At 40.8% G+C, this 27,262-nt stretch overlaps 2 protein-coding genes across 5 annotated transcripts in view; one reads left to right on the top strand and one right to left on the bottom strand.

The window, feature by feature from the left end:
- Nucleotides 1–1,981: 1,981 nt before the first annotated feature.
- LOC118418209 (VPS9 domain-containing protein 1-like) lies at nucleotides 1,982–20,710 on the bottom strand. Its single transcript, XM_035824049.1, has 16 exons — nucleotides 20,429–20,710; nucleotides 18,978–19,053; nucleotides 18,554–18,646; nucleotides 17,594–18,101; nucleotides 16,888–16,996; nucleotides 15,706–15,768; nucleotides 14,516–14,568; nucleotides 14,175–14,262; nucleotides 12,750–12,835; nucleotides 10,899–11,617; nucleotides 5,181–5,310; nucleotides 4,874–4,904; nucleotides 3,999–4,212; nucleotides 3,534–3,606; nucleotides 2,940–3,044; nucleotides 1,982–2,150 (listed from the first exon to the last, which is right to left on the bottom strand). Exons 1-16 carry the CDS (start codon nucleotides 20,513–20,515, stop codon nucleotides 2,069–2,071), a joined length of 2,517 nt encoding a protein of 838 aa, XP_035679942.1. The 5' UTR covers nucleotides 20,516–20,710; the 3' UTR covers nucleotides 1,982–2,068.
- A 135-nt stretch (nucleotides 20,711–20,845) lies between these two features.
- Nucleotides 20,846–27,262, top strand: part of LOC118418015 (apoptotic chromatin condensation inducer in the nucleus-like) — a 38,983-nt gene continuing 32,566 nt past the window's right edge. For 3 of the 4 annotated variants that reach the window (XM_035823806.1, XM_035823807.1, XM_035823809.1), the window contains exons 1-4: nucleotides 20,870–21,148; nucleotides 24,106–24,151; nucleotides 24,733–24,752; nucleotides 26,585–26,699. In XM_035823806.1, coding sequence (XP_035679699.1) covers nucleotides 20,891–21,148; nucleotides 24,106–24,151; nucleotides 24,733–24,752; nucleotides 26,585–26,699 — 439 coding nt within the window. In that variant the 5' untranslated portion in view covers nucleotides 20,870–20,890. Of the gene's footprint in view, nucleotides 21,149–24,105; nucleotides 24,152–24,732; nucleotides 24,753–26,584; nucleotides 26,700–27,262 lie in introns of all 4 variants that reach the window. The other variant, XM_035823808.1, reaches the window with a different exon arrangement.

Below are 27,262 nucleotides of genomic sequence, written 5' to 3' on the forward strand. Positions count from 1 at the left end.
ACTACACCTGTGGCCGTGGTTCGAGCGATTCTCCCTGCTGAAGGTGCGTGGCGTCGAGATTCCCGAGAAGAAATTTCCGAAGCTCGCGGCGTGGAAAGAACACATGCTGGAGCTGCCTGAAGTCAAGGCCTGCTACTTCCCTCCGGAGGTTCAGGAGCAGTTTGGGAAATCCTGGATGGCAGGCAGTCCTGACTATGACATTGGCTTGGAGGAATAGACTGATGATTGTGCTAGGGTTGACTGCATACATGTATAAGTCCATACATTCATACTTCCAAGTATGCATGTGCAATACTGTAAATGCAGAAACTTTCGCGGTGGTTTAATGTTCGCGGTTTTTGCGGTGACCGCTTCACCGCGAACTTAAAACTACCGCGAACATTTTTCTATGGCAGTTAGAGAATATAGTGCCTGGTCCTACAGCAAACTTAAACCCACCGTGAAAAGTTCTTTTTCCCGCTGCCGCAAAATTGAATCCCCGCGAATTTACAGTGATAGGAATTGTAGGTATTAATGTCACAGGGAAGGCCCCTAACTTGTAAACAGTTCTCAACTTGACCATTGTCTCAATTTGCATAACAATGTCCAGACATGATTTTGTTTGTCTCAAGGGCCTTTACCTTTGACATATTACCCACAATTCCTGTCCCTGCACACGTGTACTCGGAACCGTGAATGTGGTTATATCTTACATTCCATCTCAAAATAAAAAACTTTCATCAATTGAGGATTGTTATTGAACGGGATGATTATCAATGCTTAAGTATGAATCAGATATTGCAAAATGATTTATCATTTATTAATCTTTTATTTGTTTCAAACTTTGTGGATATTCAGCTGTTCCAACATTATGTTAATGAAATTTGCAAAAATTGTAATCAGAAGATTTAGCAGTGTGTGCATGCAACTACATGTATCATATGTCGATCAAATTTGTAAATTTGACACTCATCTTTATCCTTTGTAGCATATAGTAAAGGGAATGAAATGAAAAAAAAGAAACTATAAAGTTTTAGACATTTTGTGTATTTGAATTTGTATTGAGAAAGCAATAAAATTGCATATTTCTATAAAGCGTACCTCTGTGTCAACAACTTTTTTAAAAAGAGATCGGACTTGTAGATTTATGAATTGTTCACAGAATTCAATAGTCTTGACAGCTTCCTGACAATCATTTTAAAAACATTTGAGTAAGATTACAACATGAACAGATAGTAGGATCCTTTACAATACTGTATACAATACATAGACCTATGCACACTAGGGGTGGGGACCAGTACAGTGTACAGTGTGTATCACCCATTCACAAGTTTTGACAGACATTCAGGTCCAGGTTCAGGTCTGGACCTGATCTTCTAGACCGTGACCGTACCTGAATTTTCTGTACCAGTACCCAGCCCTAATGCTCTGAGTATGACTGTAATATGTTACCATAGCATTTACGCTTATCTGATGTTTTGGTGAAAGGAACACAACTCAGTGCAAGGCCACATAGACCACTTCTGTGCTCTGACCAAACGCTCACTGTAGCAGCTTCTCTTCTCCCTAAGTAAGGGACATCAAGCTTAGGCAAGGTTGACTACCTGGCTGCTCGGGAAATTCCCTATTTAGCCTGGAATGGTTTGATCACTCACACCTCTTTTTGATAACTGTGACACATTCTTTCACGTGCTTCACATGTGGCTCTAGCTCCTTGAGCATTGTATTACATATTACATTTGTAGCTACAATACATTACTAAGGTCATCGTGAGAAAAGAAACTTTGTCTATTTACTGCTTTTATGTTTTGTCCATTTTAAGTCGTTACTCGAAACCTGTAAGGATAACAGTGATATAACTAAAAGGCCTCTGGAGTAAATAATACAGAAGACTTCCTTATTTTGTCAGATCAATGACTACATACATTGGTAAAATAACTTTAGACATTAGCATATTGCACTGTCAGTATATACCTCAAAAGGCTGCCCATTTCAAAGGGCTTTGAGATGGCAAAATGACAACCAAAGAAATATTCTGAAATTAATATCACAATTCATATTTACAAGCCCTTTTGAGAAGTGCACCATTCTATGATTTTGCCAGTGATGCCACGTAGTCAAGTGCGGTCTGTAGTGTAGTGAGACAGTATCCTTCCTCGCCAAGGAGAAACCTAAGAGTAAAAAAAGAAAACAGTAAAATTTCAGTACCAACATTTTTTCAGGTTTTTAGAGAGAAAGAGTTGATACTTATTATGTTTACCATCAAGGAAGGGAAATATTGTTTTTGCTCCATTTCTTTTTCCTCTTTGAATTCTTTTTCCAATTCCAAGCAATAAGGTAAAAAACCTGGACCAGAGGGCTGTCACCATGGTTACTGGCACAGTAGTAGACACCCTTTGGTACTTGATTAATACATTAATTAGCAAGTGGCAGGACAGAGCTGGAGGGGCTGGGCACCATATATACGAATGTGTTTGAGTAAGGGTAAAGTAAATAGTAGTTTGTTAGGCAGGACCATGTAGAGGTAAACAATATCATAATGTAATACTTGAAAATGTTGCCTTTCCAATTGAAGCAAATTCAACAAACTTGTACAGGAATCTTTCATAATATTATAACAAAGGGGAGTTTTCTGTAGTTTTATAACAAAGGTAAAATAAAGTTGGATATATTTCCCTACATTTGGCCCTCAAAATGCAGAAAATAGTGTTTCAGGGGGAGAAGGCCCCTACAATGCTCACACCTGCATTGCGTACCACTTGGATTTGCTGCACTAAGATGCCCCTATGGTGAGAATGCTGGGAGATGTTATCCATATCATCGAATCAGCATACCCATGCATATGACAATATCACTAATATTGTAACTGTTGTGGATAAAACATGTGTATACTGCAGACCTTTAGTTTATTCCTTAAGTGTATGATTTAGTTTATTCAGTAACTGTATGATTGTACTGACCCTTCTCTGATGAACACCTCCATGCAGTGACACTCTGACATCAGCTGTGGCAGTTCACTCTGCAATATAACATAACTCAGCAGGGGGAGCAGGTCGTCAGCACCACTGTGGAACAACAAACCACAAATTCAGCCAAACAGCATCGTACCATTCAATACATTTTTACATTGTTGTAACTGCCTACTTTTCTATGATCTATCAATATCTTACTTTTGTTGAAAATTTTAACCATGTTGTGCTTAAATTTTTCTTAAAAATCGAATCAATCCATGAGAGAACCAGCACTATTTGTAAGAATTAAGTTAAGACTATTTTTATAGTACATCTGTTAAGAAGGCACTTCACTGAAGCTGCAGTACATTCTAGATTGGTTTTGTATATTAACCATTGCTCAGGCAAAATATACAAGTATGGCTAAAAAGACAGCAAAACACACAAAACGTTAAAGGATTCGTTTTTTATGTATGAAATTCGTTGAGTGCTCTATCAAATTGCTCGGATTCGGTGGCGCCATCAACATACGGCAGTTTCAGCGAGGTACTCGCTTTAGTGTTACTGTCACAGTTTTAGTATTAGGCTGATGTTAAGTCTTACATTGAAGCTGCAGTCTTCTGAGCCTCTCCTGCTGAGGTGTCCGCACACTCACAAACCGCTCGACATGTTCGGACTGAAAAGACGAATGTATAGTTGAGGTTTAACAATCATATTTTAAATTTGTAAATGTATCCATTAGCTGAAGACAACATTTCAAAGTACATTTCAGTTATTGCTATTCATGCATATACTACCATAAAAATTTCTGATGCAATACTGATTTAGCATACATTGCTTTCCTTTTGAAAATTCCAGAAAACAGAAACAGCCGCTGCTATTTTAGAAAATCCTACATAGTATACATACATTGTACATTGCTTTGACACTTCAACGAAAGTTCTAGTTCTATCACAGCGTTTCTCTTTCAAATGCCTGTGGTTAATTTTTCACAAAAATGATGACTATGAATGTAACCAAAACAAATCTTCATTACTCAAATGAGACACAGAAATTCAATTTCCATACCGATGCACTCCAGTTTGCTGACAGGATTGTTACAAGACGTCACATTCCTGAGCTCGTTGACAGCAGGTTTGTACAGCACTGTCCCCCCCACCCCTGGGGCACACAGCCTCTCAGGTACCCCCAACTCCTCGGGTAAGGCGTGGTTGTACCGGGTCATCGCTCTCGCTAACACAACCTCTTTCTTGTGGTCCGCTTGCCTACAAGGGAAGTGATGTAAATGTCATGACAACAGTACATTAAAAAGTCTTTAACAAAAAACCCTCTGCAGTTCCCCAAGAAAGCTGATAGGGGCCCAAAGTTATAACACTTCTTCAACAGCCTTATGTTAGACAAGTATTCATGCATAATATTGTTCACACTCCAACGTAACACATAGTGGTCGGCTTGCCTTCAAGAGAAGTGACGGAAATGTTGTCATTACAACAGTACCTTAAAAAGTCTCCAACAAAAAAAAAGGCTCTGCAGTTCCCCATAAAAGCTGCTAGGGGCCCAAAGTTATAACACTTCTTCCCCAGCCCAGCTTTCTGTTAGTATTTGTGCATTGTTCACCATAACAGGTGCCTCCAATGCCACACATCATGATATTGTACAATGTTATGTACTTGCGGGGAGAAGACAGAACAAAAATGTTAACCATGGTTTTGTGTTTGGAGTGAATTAGTCAAGTTGTGAAAACCCCAAAACATAAAATCCTCTGTGAACACTTACAGTATCTGCATACCAAATGTCATAAAGATCCATCCATAGCTTTTTCAATCATGCAGTCTACAGAACTACATATGACCGTCCTGACTTGGTCTAAGGGTGGTACCGGTATGGTGTAACGGTGAAAAACCATTTTTCTTATAATTGGACCGGTCCAATTAAAAACGGACCTTAAAAAACTTGGTGGACCAGATGTTGTACCTATTGGAATATGAACAGATTATATGATCAGGCATTCACACATTTTGGGGCTTACCGGTCGAGGAAAATAACCAGTGAAGTAGGGTAGAGTCTCAAGTTTTACTGTCAATAGTATAGAGGCAGTTAGCCTTGTAGGATTTGGACCTGATCCTCTGGACCTGAACCGGACCTGAATTTTCCATACCGGTACCCACCTCTACTGTCCACAGAACCACAAATGGCACTGAAAACGTACATGTAACCTTCTTGGCAAAGGTAACAATGTTTCATTCTCACCTGAATAGAGCTCCAACGCAAGACCAGATAGGTGTGAAGAATGGTTCTTCCATGGTTGCTAGGCACTGGTCCCGCCCGGCAACACTGTTCAGCTCACGGTACCCAACAATCAACATGGCCAACAGGTGGTCTGGGAGAAAAAAAAATTGCTTGTAAAATTTACCTTCATCTGCTCTTTATATTCAAAATCCTGTATACTTTGATTTCAAACTAGCAAGGCAGCATTTGCATTTGCAAGAAAATGCATAAGCCCAAAGTAAGATAATCTTATGGATAACATCCTTTGCAGACACCAAATCTAATTAGGGGAAAAAAAAAGATGCAAAAAAGACATACAAGTAATACTATTTAGATTTTCAAAACAGACAACATATTAAACCTTGAAACAAGAAATGAAGTAAAAAAAAACATGGTAACACAGGCAACAAGTCTTATTTATGTATTCAAGAGGTGCACAAAGTGACACTAGTGTGGTAGATCTGGTATCACTTAAACCAAGTTGACAACTACAGTCATGGCTACCACATTGAAGTCCCTTTGACCATCAAAGTAGTTTCACTTCTACAACTACAACTACAGTCATGGATAAATGCACCTCACTAGTGTCACTTCTTCAAGTACAATCAAAGCCACCACAAAATATATTTCCCATTTTGGCAATTTTGCAAACTACCAGGTAAGAACAGGTAAGCGATTTGCAGAGAATCGAACGGGGTGAGACTGTTCACGCAGTGAAGGAAATCGCGCGGGTTCGATTCTCTTCACTTGAATGCGGAGCGCGCACGGCGATGGTGAGCCTACACTACCGTGCGAGACTATTCCCTTGGTGATGAAACGCGCACGGGCGCGATTCTCATCGCTTGAAGGCGGAGCGCGCACGGCGATCGTGAGCCAATACTATACTACCGGCCTACTAGACATATCTGTATTGCCCATTTGTATTGGATTATCTGTATTGCTCATTTGTCAGCACATCTTATACTTCCCGGCATATACGACATTCCGAAGTTACGCACCAGTAACTTACCCAGCGGAGGGAGGGGGCAAATAAATTGCAGGATTGAGCAAGCTCCTTGGATTGAGCAGGACACAAACAACGCACTCACCATACTGAGACTTACAATTTAGTTACAAACCTTTATTTAGACATTTGTATCATAATCAAGAGTGAAAAAGAACATGAAGTCAATAGTATTGTTTTCTTTTTCTACAGGTACAAATGGAACGTAGACAGTTTCGATCTAACTCTGAGCAGCGCTAAAGTATGAAGATGAACGATGTACATGAACTTACAGGCTGGCGCTGGCCAAACGAACGACGTGTAGCTAATACTAGTATTCAGATATATGTATGTACAAGTATTACACGATGGAATAAAGATGTACGCAGGTCGAGATATCGCACAGAATCTAAATTCTACGTAACCTGGAATCCAGTCTACTACTGGCTCGGCCTACCGTAGTCAGTGTAGGTTCTCTACGGTGCCAGTGTAGCTCTCAGCCGGTAGAATTTTCACGCGGTTAGACTTTGCCCAGTGGGAGTTAATTGCTGGCCAGCAGTGGATGGCAAAATTAACTCTCCTGTCCCGAAGGTAGCCTGGCCAATCCACGGTAGACTGGATTCCAGGTTAAATTCTACGTGGAAACATTAACTACGTAACTCAGACACTGCATGAAAACATCAAGTTTTGGCGGCACATTTAAATGTAAAAAATAATAAACCTTCAATAATTGTTCAGAATCTTACAGATACATTTACACTGTCATTACCTGCATGTATGCAGGTATGGTTTTGATGCTGGTGGAAACTTTTCGGTAGCCGGGGATGTAGGGCGCTGTATCTCGTGAACGGATGGTGCGAGCACGACGATTTTGGTACGTGGGTTGGGGGTGGTAGCTTGACACTCAGGTGTGATTTTGGGCCTCCTGGCGCTTGACTTTGACATTGAAGGTGGCATTTTTTGTGTTTTTGGGGCACGTTTGGCGCTGTGTGTCCGGAACGATACGCGCCATTGCGACGATTTTTGGTGCATGGGTGGGGGGTTGTTGCCTGTTGCCTAGGATTGACTTTGGGCCTTGTCGCGTTTGAACTTGACCCGGCAGGTCGAATTTTGTGTCCGGGAGGGGTGTTTCCGGAGTTATATCTTCTGAACGGCTGGTGCTGGCACAATGATATTTGGCACATGTGTCGGCGGTGGCTGAATAATGCTCAATTTTGATTTTGGCGCCCTTGGTGCTTGAACTTGACATTTTAGGTTACCTTTTGTGCGGGCACGGGGCGTGCGCTGTATCTCCGGAACGCAAGGTACCATTATGTTGCCATTTGGTACGTGAGTTGTTTGTGGTGTCCTGGTGGTCAGGTTTGATTTTGGGCCTCCTAGTGCTTGAACTTGATACTGTATAGGTTGACCCTGTTTTGGTGTGGTTGGGGCATCCTCCCAATATCTGCTTGGTTTTAAAAACAGATTATGGTTGGGTGTAGAACCATCATCTGGCCTGGGCCACCTTCAATGTATCAGGTTACTTAGTGGCACTGACAGTTTGCCAGATGACGGGAGTGTACAAGATTATATATTTGTTGGTCAGGTATAATTGGAGTTTGCTTATTACTCTTTGTGGTGTTTCTAGAGCTGTATAGTACTGAGTTTTAAGTTCCGGTACAAGTTCCTTTACCCTGTTGGCAATCATGGTTGAACTTGAACTTAAACAGAAGAAGATGCAATTTTCTAATGTGGAGGAGAACTGTATAGAGTGTGGGCATAAGAGAAAGGTATGTGTATGATTTGTCCTGTGTTTCTTTTTGTTTCTTTGGTAATGCCATTTCCATACTGTATACAGGTAATTTGTTGTTTTGGGCTAGTCATATTCGCTTGGTTTTTGGGCCTGCTTAATCTATGGTACAGGCAGGGTTAAGTGGTGGAGGCTTAGCTTTGTTCTGTTTTGAATTCAGTATCGTTTGTTGCATTTTGTCGCGGCAAATATATGATGAAATTCCCCTTCTAAGCAACTGCTCATTGGTTTGCGGGGATGTTTGCTGGGTGTTTGCTCTGACTACAACAGCTTCTGAACTTTTCAAAGCTTCCATTGCCAGCAGCTTGCCATCTATAAATGGGATTGACAAGGACATTTTTCATAGTAAATTGTGCTGTTAAATTTGGCTTAGATACTACAGGAGATTTAGGTTTGGGTTGGATGGATTGAATGAAAATATCATACCACCCTGGGGACTAACTGTTGCTGCTGCATGGGGGCTACCACTATTCATATTGTCTAATGTCTATGGAACTACAGATAAAAGTATCATTGGTCAAATTATGCAAGTAACATTCCGATGTCAAGTGAATAACACCCCAGAAATAAATCTTTAATGAATATCATTGGAAGAACACAAACCAAGGAGACTTAGCAGCTGCATTAGGTCAGTACATTGAAATAGGAAGATATTAGTATATCATGTGACAGAGTAACTACATGTGCATGGGCCATCTGAAACAAAAAAAGGTAGCGTCTCAACAACTTCAAAGTACTGTGGTTGGTTACATATTTAAGAAATCCAAAATAAGTAATGTTCATCCCTGTCCAAACTTACAAATTCAGAAAATGGAATTTCAGAGTCAGACTTTTGCATGGTGCACAACCAACACGGTAAAAAGCTCATTTTTCCAACCACGTACCACAGACAAAAAGGCAAAAATACACAATAGGTCTACAGAAACCCAATACATTTCATGCAGGCCTGAGGTCTACGAACTCTTGTTTGATTTGTCACAATTTCTTATCATAGCAGGCCGAGATATCGTATATAAGCATTTAAATTCTACACGGAAACATTAACTACGCTACTTGGACAAAGAAAAACATGGCGTCTTGGCAAGATGACGCTAACTCGTCATGCACTGCGGGCCAACTTTTGGCGGCATATTCAAATGAAAAAAATAAATTACGGTGCACCGAAATGTTCTGTTGATCAAGTTTTGGCTTAGTTAGTTAGCTTCATCTTCCGGAGCCGTTGACTGTACGTCAAATCTTGTAATTCAGGGATCATTTTACTTGCTCTCCGTTGTACGGCCTCGATCAACTTAATATCCTTTTGAAGCCAGGGCGACCATGCTTGTACACAGTATTCCAGATGTGGACGAACGAGTTGCTTGTAAAGGCGCTTCTTATGGGCGATGCTGTGGGAGGTGATCTGCTCGGGGCCGCGTGGCTGTGGGGCTTTGCAGTGGCGTGCTGTGGTATATATAAACGGATGCCTCCTCGACCTCTGCAGCTGCCTGTTCAGTGTCCGGGACTGTCTCTTCTTGCAGTAGCGAGAAGTTCATTTGCGACTCATCTAGTGGCGTGTTGTGGACACCGGCTGCCTCGACCTCTGCCGGTTCAGTTTCCGGCTCCTCGACTTGTTTAATTCCACTCAATTGATATTTCATTCTTTGGCTCTAGTGACGATTTTTTCATCCAATTTCTTTCGTAATTAACCATTGCTAATTCTTGTCTTTGCTTTTCTTTTCAGTGTTTTCTTTCAGGTAGAAAACACGGAGAAGCCAGGCAACATACTGCAAAGGACGCCGGGATAGCGTGGGCAGACACCATTTTGTTAACCGACAATTTCGTAGCGATTTTGTAAATTTGTACGTACTAATCTGTAAATACTTCGGCATGTAGTGTAAACTTTGAGTACATACGATACTTGCTGGTCTACGTTTTGTACGCTCGTTTGATTTAATCACAAAATAGCAAACGCTCCATTTGTTTTCATGACTTGAGAATGATATACCGTAGTGTAGCGTCATCACGGCCCATGTTCTAAATTTTGTACGAAGTTTGTAAACGTTGTGTGAGTTGTAAGGGTGAGTAGTTTTGTACCTTAAACTCTGAATACACAGGATAGGTATGATGTAATTGTATATATTTCATGTAAGGTTATGAATTTGCTGTGGTATGTAAGTCTGTTTTGTAGAAGGTTTTAGTAGAAAATAACGATGTTGGTGGTACGTGTGCTATTTGTCTCTGTTTTGTTGCTGACTTACGTAATTAGTAACGTTAACGTTTCTACATTCCCGCAAAGTGCCAACCCAGAAATAGAGTGAGTGAGTCTTACTATACGTTAGTCGTTATCGACAAGTATCGCTGTCAAAAGTGTGTCATCGTTCGTACCCGACGTCTTTCAAAATGGCGGGGGTTCGCGCGGCGCCTTGAATTGAAGATATTAGAACGTTTAATTTGTCTAGTAGGCCGGTAGTATTGGCTCACGATCGCCGTGCGCGCTCTGCCTTCAAGCGATGAGAATCGCGCTCGTGCGCGTTTCATCACCAAGGGAATAGTCTCGCACGATAGTGTAGGCTCACCATCGCCGTGCGCGCTCCGCATTCAAGTGAAGAGAATCGAACCCGCGCGATTTCCTTCACTGCGTGAACAGTCTCACCCCGTTCGATTCTCTGCAAATCGCTTACCGGAACCTAGCTCAAACTACTGCTCAATTTAATCTTACTCAAACACATTTCATATATCTGGTGACCAGCCTCAGGAGCTCTGTCCTGCCACTTGCTACATATTAAGGTAATGAAACAATACAGGGTGTCACACATCCTGTAACCATGGTGACAGCAGTCTGGCACATTGCATTGGCCTTACTTGTTTGGAGCAGAAGAAGAAGAAACGGAACAAAAATAATATGGTAAACAAAACTAATAAATTTGTAGGTTTCAAAATGTCTGCTTACCCATAAACTCCCTGATATCCTTTACAACTTGTACGAGATGTTTCTGCACAGCATCCTCTGTCATCTTCAAAATCTCCTGCTCCTCCTCTTCCTGCTTCTCTGTCCCAGTCTCCGCTTGTGATTGGTTGTTATTACCAGTCTCATTCCCGGGTTCCTCTGCACACTCCTCAGTCAAGTCTTCAAACATGTCGTCCATGTTGTTTTGTAAATATGCTAATGTATTCTCAGAATCCCTTCTGCTAGCTTTTGACTCTGCCTTTAGTTTATTCACTAGCTCTTCTCCCTTGTCGATTGCACTTTTTACATCGTCTCTAACTGCTCTCACAGTGTCTGAAAAATCCCCTGTATTTTCTGTAGCCGTTTCATCAACCGTTTTCTCCAAAGATTCATCCAAAGGATTTTGTTCATCCAGTGAAGTTTGATCCCCTGCTGATGAAACATCTACAATTTGGTCTCCAGACATATCAATTTGTGATTGTACAAGCCCTTCATCTGAGTCAGATTTGTTTTCAGTGATAGAGGATTCCTTGTCCTCTTGACTTGGTGATACCTGCTCTGTCGATCTTGCTCCACAGTGTTCTAAGTCAGACAGGTCTTCTATGTAGGGAACGGTGACTTTCTCCGGCTCTTGCTGAAGTTTCACTACGAGAGGGTTCAGTCTGTCGTAGAGTTTCAACTGGAACTGCTGCATCTTTTTAGTGATGGGATGTTCCTGACACCTGTGAAGGAAGGAGGAAAAATATGTCAAACTTTAGCTAAATAAACAAGAAAGCTTCTGAAAAAAGCTGGCCGGTGCATATTTTGGAAAAAGCCTGGATGTTAAATAAAATCACATGAAAAAAGAGTTTTTAAACATCAAATTACTGAATTGGTCTGTCTTCTATCAAAAAAACATTTAGATATGTCTAACAAAGAAAAAAAATTTTTACAAGTGGGGTTCGAACCCACGATCCACGGCTGCAAAAGCAAATCGATATTCCCACCCAGCTCGTAGACCGCTCGGCCACGCTAACTCCATTGCGTAATCGTGCGTATAAAAGGGCTATAAGAAGAGTTTGGTTAAATTGACCGATCCATGCATCCATCCATGCATCCATGCAAACCAAACCGTTGACGGTTGAACGAACGGCTTCTCTCGCCTCTAAGCAAAAAGTATTATGAATTAAAGTAAAAGGTAGTCCCATGGCCTTTTTGAGGCTGTAGGGGTAGTGGGTTGTTATCCACTGTGTCTAGGGTAAGGTATTGGAAGGTAGAGCCCATCATTCTCCTTCCAATGCCTTTTATTTCTCCACGGCAGTTGTCATGACTTTTCTCACTTTGCCCTGATGTAAAAATGGGTCAACCTGACTTCGGTCGGGGAAGTAAAACTTAAAGGCAGTGAAAGGAGAGAGTTGGGCTCAACTTTCCGATACCGAGCCCTATACACAAACCAATGTAACGCTAGTTCACCTTTATCCGTTGGGTAACTTATATCCGTTGCTTTTAAAAACAGGGTATTTGAGGATATCACGTCGACGCACTGTGCTTTCAAATTGCAATATTGTCAGTATATTGCAGTTTAAAACTACCACTCGTCAGCTTGATGACTGCATTATAAGTTTTGAAAAACAACGGATATAGGTTACCCCGTGAATAAAGGTGAACTAGCGTTACCTACAACTTGACTATGGGACTACCTTTAACTTTTCATCTCTTTTTGTATCTAGTACATACATGTAATTCCTACCCCCAACCAAACAAAGAATATTCATTTTAGACAACTATGCAATCTACCGGGTACTTAAATGTTGAACAGGAGTGTAACCTTCATAAACATTGAACAGGAGTATATTCATAGATAAACAAAATTACCGTAGAACCTGCTTAACCAACTCTTCAATAAGCTTTGAGTCGCTGGGATGTTCTGCAAGTTTGGCCCTCCAGGCCTTTAGCCACAGCTAGAGTAAAAAACAAATAAAATTAGTATACTAGAAGAAGACATGCTAGAATCATTTATAAGACACAGATCTTAATTTTCATACACCGTAAAAATGCATGCTAAGAGAGGTTTACCGTAAAAGTATCTGTTTTTATTTTCTAAGCACATGTATGTACATGCTACATGCTAGTTGTGATTTTCCAACAAAGATGATTTAGTACTAACAAACTTTAAGGCTAAAATAAATTCTACTAAGAAAGTGTTGTTCACTTTGCAGCGCCTAGTGGGACATAGGTCAGCAAGATTCCTTGCCGTTCCTATTGCAGTGTATATTTCTACGGGGTGGTTTTCCCATCCTCCTAACGCCCGGTCCCCAACGGCATTACCTTATGGGGCCCTGCTATCCCATGCCCTATCAGTGGCTATTATGATTGTCGCCACAAACAAGCTGTCGACCAATCATAGAATAGGCCTTTCTTGGGCTTGTTGTTGTCGCAAGCTGTCTCGCAAAGGCCGCTGGGAAGCTATCAGCCAATCATGTTACGTATTACCATGGCTTTGTTTGCTCACCATGCCAACGCCCGATCCCCAACGGCTGACTGCCCATATAAGGGCAAGCTCATTAATATTCATAAGCAAGGCACCCCTAATAACCGAATACTGTGGCTGAGTTGTCAGGGGTGATATCATAGGCTTTGCCGTGATTGTCAACCCTGAGTGTGAGGGTGGGTTTTCCTAGCCCTTACCTTTAACATTCTTCAGGCAACTCCTCAAACATGAGACCCCATTTTACATCCCTTCCAAAATACAGGTGCAGCCCCAACCAAGATGCCCTTCCCAGGATTTGACCCAGTGTCTCCCAGTTACCAACTAATACACCTTTCTCACGCGGCGGCCATGATAGATCTAAAACAAGTTCAATGAGGCAAAGACAAGACTGTCAATCATAATAAGCAGTTCAACCAATGATAGCCTGCCAATTAGGAAAGCAACCAATAAGAGATTTGGGTGCATGTCTGTCAAATATTTGCATTATTATGTTTTTATTTTGCATTTCTTAGTGACTGTGGGATCAGTCTACGCTACTATAACTTGTTGTATCTTTCGGTGGATAACACTTGTTTTAATATCTATTATTTGATCTTATATTGTCAAAATTTGTGTGGCTTGGGGGTAATCTAAATGGGACCTGACTTTAGAAATAATTTTTGTCTGTTTGCCTCATTGACCTCTTCTTCGATCTATCATGGCCCTCGCGTGAGACAGGTGTATTGAAGCTAGGAATTCGACTGTGAGCCTTCTACCAGTTGAGCTACATGGACATCCCTAGAAGTATCTCCATAAAAACCTGTGCGTACCTCCTGATCCTCAAACTCCTTAATCTGGGCATACAGCTCCTGACACTGGTTCTCTGGTAGGGGGAGGCCATCCACTGAAATAAACTGCCTGGAAAACAAACACAGTCACATAATTTGAGCAGAAATTAACAAGTCATACGTCTTCAAAGATGAAACTGTATCATTCCTTTCACATGTGAATCAAATAGACAAAATTTTTTCACAGCGATTTGAAATTTGGTGACTAATGATAAAAGCCTTCATACTTGTTCCCCAAAATTTGAGTTAATCAGTTATACACCTTATTTCGGGGTGAGGCCGCTAACTTAATGATGACCCTTTGCATCGAAAGATCTCCTTACCTCACAGCTTCCTCCTGGTATTGTCTGTGTCTCTCCTCCATTTTCTTCTTTAGCTGGGTGGTTGTCAAGAAGTGTCACACCTAGCAACTGGCTCAACCTACTCCTGTTTCTACTTCAGGTTCCGGTTCGGAATTTCAAGTGACCAGATATCTAAATAGTCCCTAAGAATAAGACGCAAATCAGAGGTTGTCTCATTCTATAGTTTTGGCTCTAGATTTTCTGGCTACTGCTTTAGCAATGTATACATCTCCAAATACTTGTTGTTCGTAGCGTTTTATGGTGTCAGAGATTTGATTGTGCGGCGAACACTTCCTGGTATCAGTGTGCGCGATAGCGGTAAAGCGTTTCGTCGCCTGATTACCCAGATCGTGGGTTCTATGTGCGTTTGGGGTGTTTTAGCGCCATTGGAGCTTTCGGAAAACGTATCGGATACCTTTTTTTCCTTTTTACTCAGTATACAGAAGAAGTCTTGACCTTCATTGCCATATTAGTCATTACCCCAGGAAAACTCATTTTTACCGTGTAGCGGCCTGTAAAAAATGGCCCCAAATTAGCAATTTTTGGATGAAAAGCTTATATTTTTTATGTTTTTTTACCAAAGATAACATTTCTACAGAAAATGTCAAATGAGTCTGTCGGTCAGCGACAAAGCACCATTTTCTATCGGAAACATTGAATTGTCCGAAAAACGATGTTTTCAGAAGTGCTAGTGCTTTTCTCAGAGACAGTCAAATCGGCCGCGAATCGTAAAAAAAACTCTGAACCGGAACCTTCAGTGTTTACATGAGTACACAGAGAAGCAGAATACAATAGTATTCTAGAATACTACCAAGCTATCAATGAATGGCCGGGAAATCAAAATTAGCCACAAATACTAGAAATGTGACATTTGCAAGCAAAAATAGTCATACATTTTGTCTACATAAAGCTTCAGCGTAACATTACTCTGTTCATTCTGACTCAACATATTCATATAATGATGACCAGCCCCTCTTATCTCATCCTACCACTTGCTACATCGTGCAATTGAACCCCACAGGTTGTCTGCAACTTTTACCAGTAATAATAGCGACAGCCTTCTGGTCTAGGTCATTGACCCTTTTTGGAGACAAGGAAGAGGAAGAAAGGAACTGAGCAAAAACGATATATTTCATTCCTCGGAAGGTAAACATAACGACAGAAAAGGATACCGCTTCTTGCTTTGCTCTAGCAATGGCCATGTTCTCAATCATCCTTCTCTGTAGGGAAAGGTTCTACAAACACAAACAAAGAGCATTACATGTAAAAAAAATGACATCTAAATTAATGGGTTGTACCACACTGGCATCAAGACGGGGGTGTCCTTTTGTGATATTACGTTATCTAGAAATACTGCAACAGTGCCCAAAATCAAAGGTGCATCATGTACTAGCTGCCGACATGCCAAAGTACATACAAATGCATCAAAGAGATCTTGAGTTGTAGCTGGAAACATACACAATCAATGACAATATCTTCATAAGAGGCAAGCCTCCTTCACAAAGGTAAAAATGGGTGAAACATGAAAGAAACATGAACACTACTACTACTACTACTGTTACTCGTCAGTCAGTCTATGCCGACTATGACACTACGCAAAGGAGTTAAAACGACAATGGAGACTACAATAAAAAAAAAAATGATGTACAAATTGAACACAAAATACATAAACATGAACACAACAGATCTTGAAATACATCTGAAACAGCATATGAGAGCATTTGTTCTTCTAGTATAAAGGATAAAGTTATGAAAAAAAGTGTGAACTTACTACATGGCTGGATTGTACAAGAAATTGTGAAAGTGATCTCGAACCAGTTTAGATCAGATGAACTCAGTGAAGAGAAGAGCTTATCTTCCACTGGTCACGACATAAATGACAGACACTATGTACAGTATTAATCAAGACAACCTTATGACACTCAAAAGACAGGTATAAGACAAGGACATCCTGATAGAACGTCCTTGGTATAAGACAATCATAAGACAGGTATCAGTCAGACAATTCAGGACTCGAAATACTGCCAGCATGTGCAGGTTAGTGCAGGTAAAATTGGAGCTGTGCAGGTATTTCTGGTGTCTACCTGCACCTAACCTGCACTGGTCCATGTACTGGGTATTATACATTATGTCCTATGATGTAGGTGAATGTGGATTGTTATTAGCTGCATATAGATATCTAAAAAATTAGCAATTTTAGTATAATCCATATCCAAAATTCAGAGTGGTGCAGGTAAAATTTGTCTGGTGCAGGTAATTTTCAATGTTACCAGTGCAGGTATGCAGAAAAAATAAATTTCGAGCCCTGCAATTTCATCTGTACAACTTGACAGAGTTACAGAAGCTCCCCCTACCAGTTGTCCCTTGTCCCTGCGCCCACGCAGCCTGGCCATGCGGGCCTGATAGGCAGCCATGAGCTTCTGGTTGTCCTGGTATGCCTTCTCCAGGGGGGTGGGGGCCATCCTTGGAACAGCACAAAGGTTGTAGTTGTAAAAAAAGGTTTCTTACAACAAGGTTAGTAAGTGAGCATATGAACAGAATAACTCAAATGTTATGAAATTCAATGTAAAAAGGAAAAAAGCAGAGATTTTTAGGCTCTTATAGGGTAGTGGGTTGTTATCCACTGTGCCTAGCGCTGCTGTATAGGAAGATGGAGCCAATCCCTCTCCTTCCATCCCATTTTACTTCCCCAACTGAAGTTAGGTACCCATTTTTACACCTGGGTGAAGTGAGGAAAGTTGTGTTAAGCCTAGTAAAGAGCCTTTCACAAAAGCACAACATTGGCGGCATGTCAGGGGAGTCTGGGGACTCACGCCAAGGAACGCTGGGTTCTGAGTCAAACACCCTCATTACAATAACACAATGCCACTTACACCTCCACCTATGCCACATTATGAATGTAATAGGGTTTTTCAATTGTATGTATGACTAGAAATAAAATGAAGAAATGTTACAACTTAGAGGTAACCCTCCTTTGCACCCCCTTTCAAAATATTGTACAGTTGATAAGCATGTCAATCCTAGAAGTAGAAATGAATCTATGACTAGTCACAAACTGACCTCCTAGGGGAAGCAGGAGATGTGGGAAGAGTTGACCTCAAGTTACCCTGGAAGGGAACTGTTCTTGCTGCACCTGAAGCAGGCGGCAGGGACTGGTTGCCAGGTGCTGCAGGTGGTAGGGCATGGTTACCAGGTGTTGCAGGTGGTAGGGCCTGGTTACCAAGTGCTGCAGGTGGCAGGGCCTGGTTGCCAGGTGCTACAGGTGGCAGGGAATAGTTGCCAGATGCTACAGGTGGCAGGGACTGGTTGCCAGGTGCTGCAGGTGGCAGGGACTGGTTTCCAGGTGCTGCAGGTGGCAGGGACTGGTTGCCAGGTGCTGCAGGTGGTAGAGCCTGGTTGCCAGGTGCTGCCAGTGGCAGGGACTGGTTGCCAGGTGTTGCAGGTGGCAGGGAATGGTTGCCAGGTGTTGCAGGTGGCAGGGACTGGTTGTCAGGTGCTGCAGATGTTCCCATTACAGGTGTAGCCTGCAGGGAGTTGTCTCCAGCTGTTGGCAATGCAGGTGCACCTTCTGTTGGATGATAAATGGAGGTTCCATGTTTGAGAAGAGACATACCTTGGTCACGGACAAGAATCCAGCACAATTACTAGTAATGAAAAAAGTAGATCTGTTCTTATATACGCAGCATGTACTGTTCATTACAAATCTGCCAGTGTGTTATTATCATGCCATAGGGCTACTAGCTATGCAATTTACAAACAAACATATAAATGTCATAAGAGTCTTGCAACAACAAAACGTACAACAAAAATCGAAATGGTTTTGAATGAACAATGCTTAGTAAAATGTAACTGTAACAGTAGTATGACACCTTCTGATTTGTTTGTGTATTGATTTGTTTGCATATTGATTTGTTTGCATACTGATTTGTTTGTGTATTGATTTGTTTGTGTATTGATTTGTTTGTGTATTGATTTGTTTGTGTATTGAATATGATTATCTAGTTGCAGCCTGTCCCTAACCTTGCATCCTGTCAGCCACAGTCAAGGCTCTCTCTACACACTGCTGTGCAAGCTGTAGCAGTCGTTTGGTGTTCTTGGCATTAGCTGGTCCTGCTGTAATGATATGATGCATGATATGGTAGTTAGAAAACATCAATGTCATCCAAGTTCAAACTTCTACTAGTAATTTAAAAGCTCTGTTCAGTCACCGGTCTAACTGAATCTAACTGACAGTGTCTGTACATGTGTGGTTTGACTAGTACCTCTACCCTTTTTACAAGAACAAAAATGGGAAAAACAGAGAAACTGCTAGTTCTCTGTGGTGGGCAGTATTATAAACGAAGATGATGAAGATGAACTGTCTCAGAAGGAAACTTTATGATAACAAATGTTTGTTTGTTTTATTAACAATTATTAACTTATATGTGAACAAATGTTAACTTACCTGTGTGATCTTTTGCCTCTGTAAGAAGGCCTTGCGAGATGTAAGCCACACTTTCCAGGTATTGTATGTAGGCATCCTAGTGTAAGAACACGTTGTTAGCATTGTTGTAAAATTCTCGATCACTTGGAGTTGGAATGCTACGAAGTAGATGACACAACAAATGAACAATCCAGCCATATTTTATGGGTACAAGGTTCCAGCCTGTAAAGAATGCCCCCAAATCAGCAGTTTTCCAGTTAAAATTTGATTTCACTGATGGTTTTTACGAAAAATACTATTTCCACAGAAAATGTCAACTGAGCCTGTCAGTCAGTGACCTGGCAACCCTTTCCATCCGAAACACTGAATTGCTTGAACAGGGTTGATGAAAGAAGCGCTAGTGCTTTTTCTTCTTTGGAGGTAGGTGACCAACATTGACGAGCCGATGAATCTGTCACACTGTTGGGTCAGGTTAGAGGTCACGCCACTGATAAGTAGTTGAACATGTGGTAGTCTTGTTACATACTAACTTGGTCCTTGACTTCTCAAAAGCGTTTGATAAAGTCTGCCATAGTCTCTTGGTGTACAAACTACAACATTATGGAATTGACGGAAAGGTCAATGCCTGGAACCGGGAGTTAACCCTGCCGAACAGGAGTGCCATTGTCAATGGCACCAATATAGAAGCCTTTCTGAGAAAGAGTAAGACCAATAGTTAAAAAAACTCAGAACCAAGAACAGAAGTGTAATAGTGACGCTCCTTGATCAATAAAAAAAATTGAATCCCTTCGGGAACAATTTGAAAAATAGTATGAAGCCCCATCCACTGTTTCTTGAGTCATGCCGGTAACATACAAACTTGCGTACATACACAGCCAGCTGCAGTACTGTAGGAAGCCGCTAGGAGGCCCATTATCAGACTTGACCTCCGTTTCCCTGACACCTACCCGCCTACCAAATATCATGAAGATACATTCACAGCTTCTGGAGTTATGCTGTTAACATACGAACACACACACACACACACACACATCTACAGGAACTCCAACATACTGTAAATGCAGAGATGTTTGCGGCGGTTTTATGTTCGCGGTTTCGCGGTGGCCACTTCACCGAGAACTTAAAACCACCGCAAACATTTATCTACGGCAGTAAGAGACTACAGTGCATGGCTAAAAACCTGTGAACAGTCATTTTTCCTGCTACCGCAAATTTAAGTCCCCATGAACTTCAAATTGCATTTACAGTTATTTTTATTTTTGTAGCAAAACCGAAAACATAACCTTCTGGCGAAGGTAAATTTATGATATGACGTTGAACCATTGAAGTAGTCTTGTGACATGGTACATAAATCATATAGAATTTTCAAAGATAGCACAAATAGCCACAGCTTGTACATATATATGTCTGATAGCTAACTGTGTACTAAATAAATCATGAGAGTGAAACAAACAAGAGTTGTGAAACGTAACCTGAGTTTTGTCCAAGGAATCTAGCTGAATGGCTTCCTTGACGAGCCCCATGGCCGCGTGTAACATGCCTTCCTGTGGACCCGCCATCCCTGCCACCGATCCTAACCGCAGATGAGATCACCGGAAAATAAACCATCCAGTGTAATATTTGTTCCCTCCCATTTTTCTGTTTACTTCGTCATGACCCCCTTCTGACCTCCCGAACGCTCCCGTCGGGTCGGGTCGGTAATTTCCGTAAACAGTCGCCACTACCACGCCTTTCATTATCAAGGTAAGAGAAACGTTTTCCTGGATTATTTTGTTATCATTTACCTTAATCTAAATTAGTACACGTGAATATCAATAACGTAATGTATGGTTTATGGAAATGAGATGATTTGGTGAACGGTATCGTTGGTGTTCGGGAATGTCCGGAGTGACTCGGCGCGCTCCCGGACATTTCGGCGTGCATTCGGATTCAATATGGCGGACGAACAACTGCTATTGGACGGCAAACCGCTGAACCAACTGCGCGTTGTGGACCTCAAGGCTGCCCTCGAGAAGCGAGGACTGTCCAAAAGCGGTTCAAAGAACGAACTTGTCAAGAGGCTCAAGCAGGTTTGGTCCTCACACCTTTGTTTTACCTCAGGGAGCGACGCTGGCGAGTTTTCCGGCGCAGTTTTTGCGGGGTTTGGAGCGGGGCGTTGTGTCGAGGAAGATGAAGCTCTTGCCGATGTTGAAGTGATTGTTTTTGCACGTTGTCTTTTGTTCGGAACTGCGCCATCATGGCGTCGCCGCGTGCTCCCTGGTCGGCCAGACAGTTATTTCTGTCCCTCCTACTTCTGTTTCCTCCTAGCCGCATGCCTTCGCTCAGAAATTGTCGCCCAAAATGCTTTCTCTAAATCGGTCATGTTGTATACCCCGTAAATCATCAAATATGCATTTCGTGTGTGACCCTATTACTAGGTAATTTCGGGAGGCGTTTTTTCGGCTGGATTTTCGGTCTAGGTCGTGTTTTTCTGCCTTTATTTGCATCTTCTGGTCACCACATTTGTATTAACTCCAACACAGTTATTTTCTATCATTTAATGCCTCACAGTAATATGATATTCAAGCAACGCGTTGTTTCTTGTAACGCTTGTAAAATTTCACAGGAAATGGACCGTACCAAAGGTCAAAAGGGGTGATGCATATGTCATCTTTGAGTTAAATCTGATTAAATTTGATAATAATTTTCAAGTTATATTATTATTCCAGGGTCACCTTTTGGCTTTACAACAATTGTGCCCTAGGAATCGGGATATGTGAACCTAGTTTAAAAAAGAGTCAGTTTACTTAAAATGTATTTTATTTTTAAGATTGTGATCTGAATTTTTTTCAGCACCACGAATTCAAAACTACCGTTAAGTTATGGAAATGTTTCAGGAGGCATAGGTACTAGTAAACTGGAAATTAACCTCTATACTGTTGGGGGCAGGCTTTTAGCTAGGAATTTTTTTAGGGTGTACATCTGTAATGTGTTGTACTCTCCGCACTGCGCGGCGGAGCCGTGCGACGAGCGCCGAAGGTGCGAGCATTGTAGGGGGGTCCGGGGGTATCCTCCCCCGGAAAATTTTTAAATTTAAAGCCTCTGAAATGCTATTTCCTGCATTTTAAAGTAGAATATAGCCAAATTTTTGTCTTTGCTGTATTACTACTTTTGTCCTGAGAATGGGAGGTATGTGTTCTTGATTAGAGGTGGGTATGGCTTAAAGAATACATGAGGTAATTTTCAAGTAATATAACACTGATTCCTTACAATATAATGTTTCATGAGTTAATACATACAATCAGAGAGAGTAAATTAACCTCACTGCTAAAGGTGATGTTACATATATAACAACAGCAAGCTAAAGAAGTCTACAAGAAAATATGCAAACCAACAGAGGAGAAAGTGTAGCCAGGACTGCCAGGTACATCTTATATTTCTTTTGTGTATCTACTCTGTTAAGAACATAGCTGAAAATAAATGCACTGAAAAGTTACTTGTAGCCTGTAACATCAGCGTTAACTTTACACAGTACAGAAAAATATGTGTACAAACATTTAATTCATCGAAAATATATCTTCTTCTTTCGGTTAGAAAACCAACATCCATTTATCAATATTTTGAAAATAAAGACTGCAACAAAAGTAATATCTCAAGTTACCGTGAAAAAATCGCGACCTCCGTTCAACATTTTCTACGAATTCAGTGCCGAAACCGCCCCCCTCCCCAGTATGTCATCGTCACATTAGCTGTTGTTTTTCCCACATTCCACCGACAAACAAGCAAAAAAAACCTCCAAAACAATCCTATACATGTACTTATCACCAATGACTTCAGGCATTCGACGAGTTTTCGTAAACAAATCATAGTTTTAACGCTTTCCTGCGTGATTTTTCCCGCGAAAACAGCGGGGATATCAGATATTCCACCAATAATGGCGCCCGGGCGCGCTACGTCACGCCGAAATGGCCAATGGGGTGCGACTGTCGCGATTCGCGAGATGTGAGTTGGTGCGAGATTGCGCGAGACTTGAGGTAGAATCACCCAAAATGGCGGCTCGGTGCTCGGCGCTCGGCCCGGAATCGGCAAATTTTGAACTTTGAGCGAAATTTCCGGGGGGAAATAAGGGCGTACAGAAGCCGTACATCCAAAAAACAGGGCGTACATTTTGTGATATTTTTGTTAAAGGGCGTACATTGTACGCCCGTACGCATTGCTAGCTAAAAGCCTGGTTGGGGGACTTTAAGTTTAACTTACTCCACAATACCGCTAGATATACTAGTAAGACAGGAAACGTCACCAAGCTAGCACAAATTTGTATCAATTTTTTGTACTTCAAGCGTTTAAAAGGATGCAACGTGCCGCAAATAGGCCCCTTAGATTTATTGCGTCCCTCAATAAATCAGCACAGGATTTAGCCACAAACGGTTTCTCATCCGTAATTTTCGAACGCGTGAGGTCACCGAGTGAACTGAATCAGATTCTGATCGCAAATCGAAACCTGATTCAAACAAGGGACGATATCTCTGAAAGCGTTTGGGACTCATCGGTCATCTTCGCTTGCGTTCCAAAATTTTGGAACAATGGCTGCCCCAATGGCGCGGGCAGCGCTCAGATTTTCAATGAGTTTTCATCACCCAACGACTCACATCTTTGCTTAATGACAGTCGATATGCAATGAGATAGCATTATTTAACTTTACTGTGTTATATTATTTTTTGAATCTAAGTTCATTATTGTCATGGTTATATTGAAATCATTTTCGTTAATCCTGCTGTCATTTTGTTGGATGGTTCCCCAACTTTTTTTTGTTTCTGTTTATTTGAAAACCCAATAAAAAAAACAAAAAAAACAACAACAACATCTACTGAAAAAAAACTTTACTGTGTGTAAAAATGACTTGAAAATTGAATTGAAAAAACAAAAAAAATTGCATTGGTGCCATTAAATTGCCACAAACTATTTTTAAGGTACTTGATCAGACAATTGGGTACTCACCGTACTGACAGCCTGACTTTAGTTTGCCCGAGTAAGTACTCCATGTAGCTGCGTATATCCACTCAGATCTGGATATATCTGGACGTATTGATTTTTCTCCCAGCTTCTAGAACACACTACTGTTCCTGTCAGACATTTAGCTCATGCTAATCTATCTTCCTTGTCCTTCCAGGCGTTGATGTTTGAAAACCTCCAGAAGAAAGCAGTCAAGGAAGAAGGTAAGACGTGCAACTTAAAATTGTTAAAGAAGTGTGTGACTGTGTTCTTTTTGTGCATCTTATGATATAGCTGTTGTATCTATTACATTAAAACATCAATCAATGAGAACTGCATTTTGAGCCCCAATAACGGTTGTCGCACATATACGTTAGACGTTGTATGATTCACCATAATGATATTTAGTGATTTTATTACAAGTAGTTAATTGAAGGCTGTATTATACGATTAGTTTCGTTGAGTGTAATCTATGTTGTGGCCGTATGAGATATTTGGATTGTCAAGAAAGACGTGAACAATTTTCATCTCCAAATGTAAAGCATAAATTTCATATTCATTTACCATTTATACGACATAACTCATTTTAAGAATGATGCTTGCATCATTGATTATTTCAACAGATTTCAACTCTTTGTTATTTTTTTTTACCTCTTTTGTTTTACATGAATATTTTCCAGTACATTTATTGGTTGGTTTTATTACACTGTCATTTCTAGTTGTGGCATGACCAAATATGTCTTCCTACGCCAGTCTTGCTGCAACCAATCAATGAAAACGTTTTTTTCTCTTTGTTGCCTTGCAGGTGTTCAGCCAAATTTTGCTGTAAGTATTTTAGTGTTTAATGAGATAACCTTAATTGTCAAGTTAAAACTTGATTAGTTATTTGACATCGTATTGCCTTAATGAAATCTGCGTTTAGTTGTATTTCTTGTATTTCGTACAATTGATAATTAATATGTTGACTAAAATATTCATCCTGTAGATATCCATATATGTCTGTCTAGTTTTAAGTAGTAAGATTACATTGTATGATTCATACAATTGATAATTAGAATTGTATGAAAGTATACTAAAAGTATTCTTGACATTTGAATGTCCTGAAAATGATAAAACCATTGTTGTGTTCATTACCTTTGTATGATCTTAAAGTTAGGAATAGAATTTTCAGTCTTAAACTTTTTTAAGTGAGTCAGTAAGTTTTGTTATTAGGGTTTTCTGCCATTCTGCTATACTAAATGTTTAAATCTGAACCCCTAGATGATCTTTGTTCGCAAAATTCAGCCAAGAGAATGTTTTTTTTCTGTGCACCGAGTCGCATCAGGGTATCTATTTCCAAACATGAATATGGAGCCCTGACTTTGTTAGGAATATCGGTCGGTACAACTAACATGAATCAATAGATTGATTGAACATGACAAAGATTGTAAAGTGGTACCATTGTCCCTTAGGGGACACAGTGGCCAAGTAGATTATAGATTTGTTAGCACTTTTCATTTCTCGTTGATGTTTTTCTCTAATAATAAATACCCGAATATGCTACTAGCCACTGATCCCAAAACATTGCTACTTTGTAAATGTCTACACTAGGGCTGGGTATCGGTACAGCGTACCGGTACAAAACCGTTTTTTCTTATTTGACCGATCCAGAAAAACCGGACCTGAAAAAATCAGGTGGACCGGATGTTGGACCGATTGGAAAATTAACAGATTATTTCATCAGGCATTCACACGTTTTGGCACTTGCAGGTGGAAGAAAATAACAACAGTGAAGTAGAGTAGAGTTTATAGTAATTTCTACCACAGGTGCAGTTAGCGTTGTAGGATTTTAAAATGCCAGCGTAAGTCTAATACTCCACCAAACAGATTTCTTTGTAGTAAAATGTACCATTGGTATGAGTCATACTGAATTAGGTCCAGGTTCAGGTCCGGACCTGGACCTAATCCTCTGGACCTGAACCGGACCTTAACCTGAATTTTCTGTACCGGTACCCAGCCCTAGTCTACACCAAGCATTTTACATGATAGATAAAGGAGTCATATATGTTCATTTTTAGGTCCATTTGGCATTTGTTGTAGCTGAGTCAAATATTTTTAATATTTTGGCAATGCCTCAGGGAAAAGCCATCTTTATTGCTTTTGTACATTTGGCATTTTCTGCAGCTTATAGTGACAAATTTTCAATTTTTGGCAATGCCTCAGGGCAGTAGCCGGGGTATCATCTAGGTAGTACTTTGTTCCGACATTTATTATACACTGCATACAGTCGCTTCTCTACTATTTTGTCTGGGAACCTTGACATCTAATATCTGGAATGGTCAAAAGTTTGTATGAGGGCGCTGATTGGTCCCAACATGTGAGCAAATTCAGGAATGGGTACAAGCGCCCATTTGAACACCCAAACGCCCTCCATTGATGGCCTGTTGTCATCGAACAAGGGCTCTAGAACCCATTCTTTAATCGCTCATTAACTGATGTTATCACCAAAAGATTTGAATATACAGTACTCCTCTGATGGGTAGCAGAAGTGAACATAGGAGTGAACTACTACCAGGATGGTACCCAGGCTATCAGGCTAGAACCAGCCTAACAGTTTCTGATTGTCCATTTGGCATTTTCTGTAGCTATACATGTAGTTGTCTGTAAATTGGTTTCAGATTGCTGAGGATGAGAAGACAGGAGCCAATGAGTTTATCCAGCAGTACATGAAAGAACAACAAGAGCTGCTGAGGAGACAACTGGAGGAGAAACGAAGGCAACAACAGGACCAAGGTAAGGTGTCTTGTACTGTCATGCCATGTATTACATGTTTTGCCAATTGTAGTAACAAATTCTGTGTTCTTTTATTACCTTTGCCTTGAGAAGGTTATGTTTATGTCAGCATTCATGTGTTTGTGTTAACATGATAACTCGAGAATGCCTGGATGAATTGTATTGAGACACAGTACATGGGTAGGTCTTGGTGAGACCTTAAAATGATTACAGTTTGGGCCCCCTAGTGGCTTGTTATGGTGATGCAGTGGAACTTTCAGTTTTGATATCTTCTGTTCTGGGCAAGCTATGGGGTCTATATGGTTATTGTGGTAAAAAGCCCTTGTGGTCATGAAGAAGTGACTTAAGTTTTGGCCCTCTAGTCATTTTGTATTTTAGAGCATGTCCTACACATCCTACAAGAGCTTGAGCTTGTTGTTATAAGTTCCTTGCAGTTGTTTATTTTGACGATATAACTTTAACCTTCCAAACACTGCAAAAAAAAACACAGCATAAGCCTAAAGAGCCTGTATTTAGAAAATGCAGAAGTTTATTAGATATTGGCATTTCGTAGGGGTTCTTAA

This window comes from Branchiostoma floridae, chromosome 6 (genome assembly GCF_000003815.2).
Source record: "Branchiostoma floridae strain S238N-H82 chromosome 6, Bfl_VNyyK, whole genome shotgun sequence".
In the NCBI taxonomy this organism is placed as follows: domain Eukaryota; kingdom Metazoa; phylum Chordata; class Leptocardii; order Amphioxiformes; family Branchiostomatidae; genus Branchiostoma; species Branchiostoma floridae.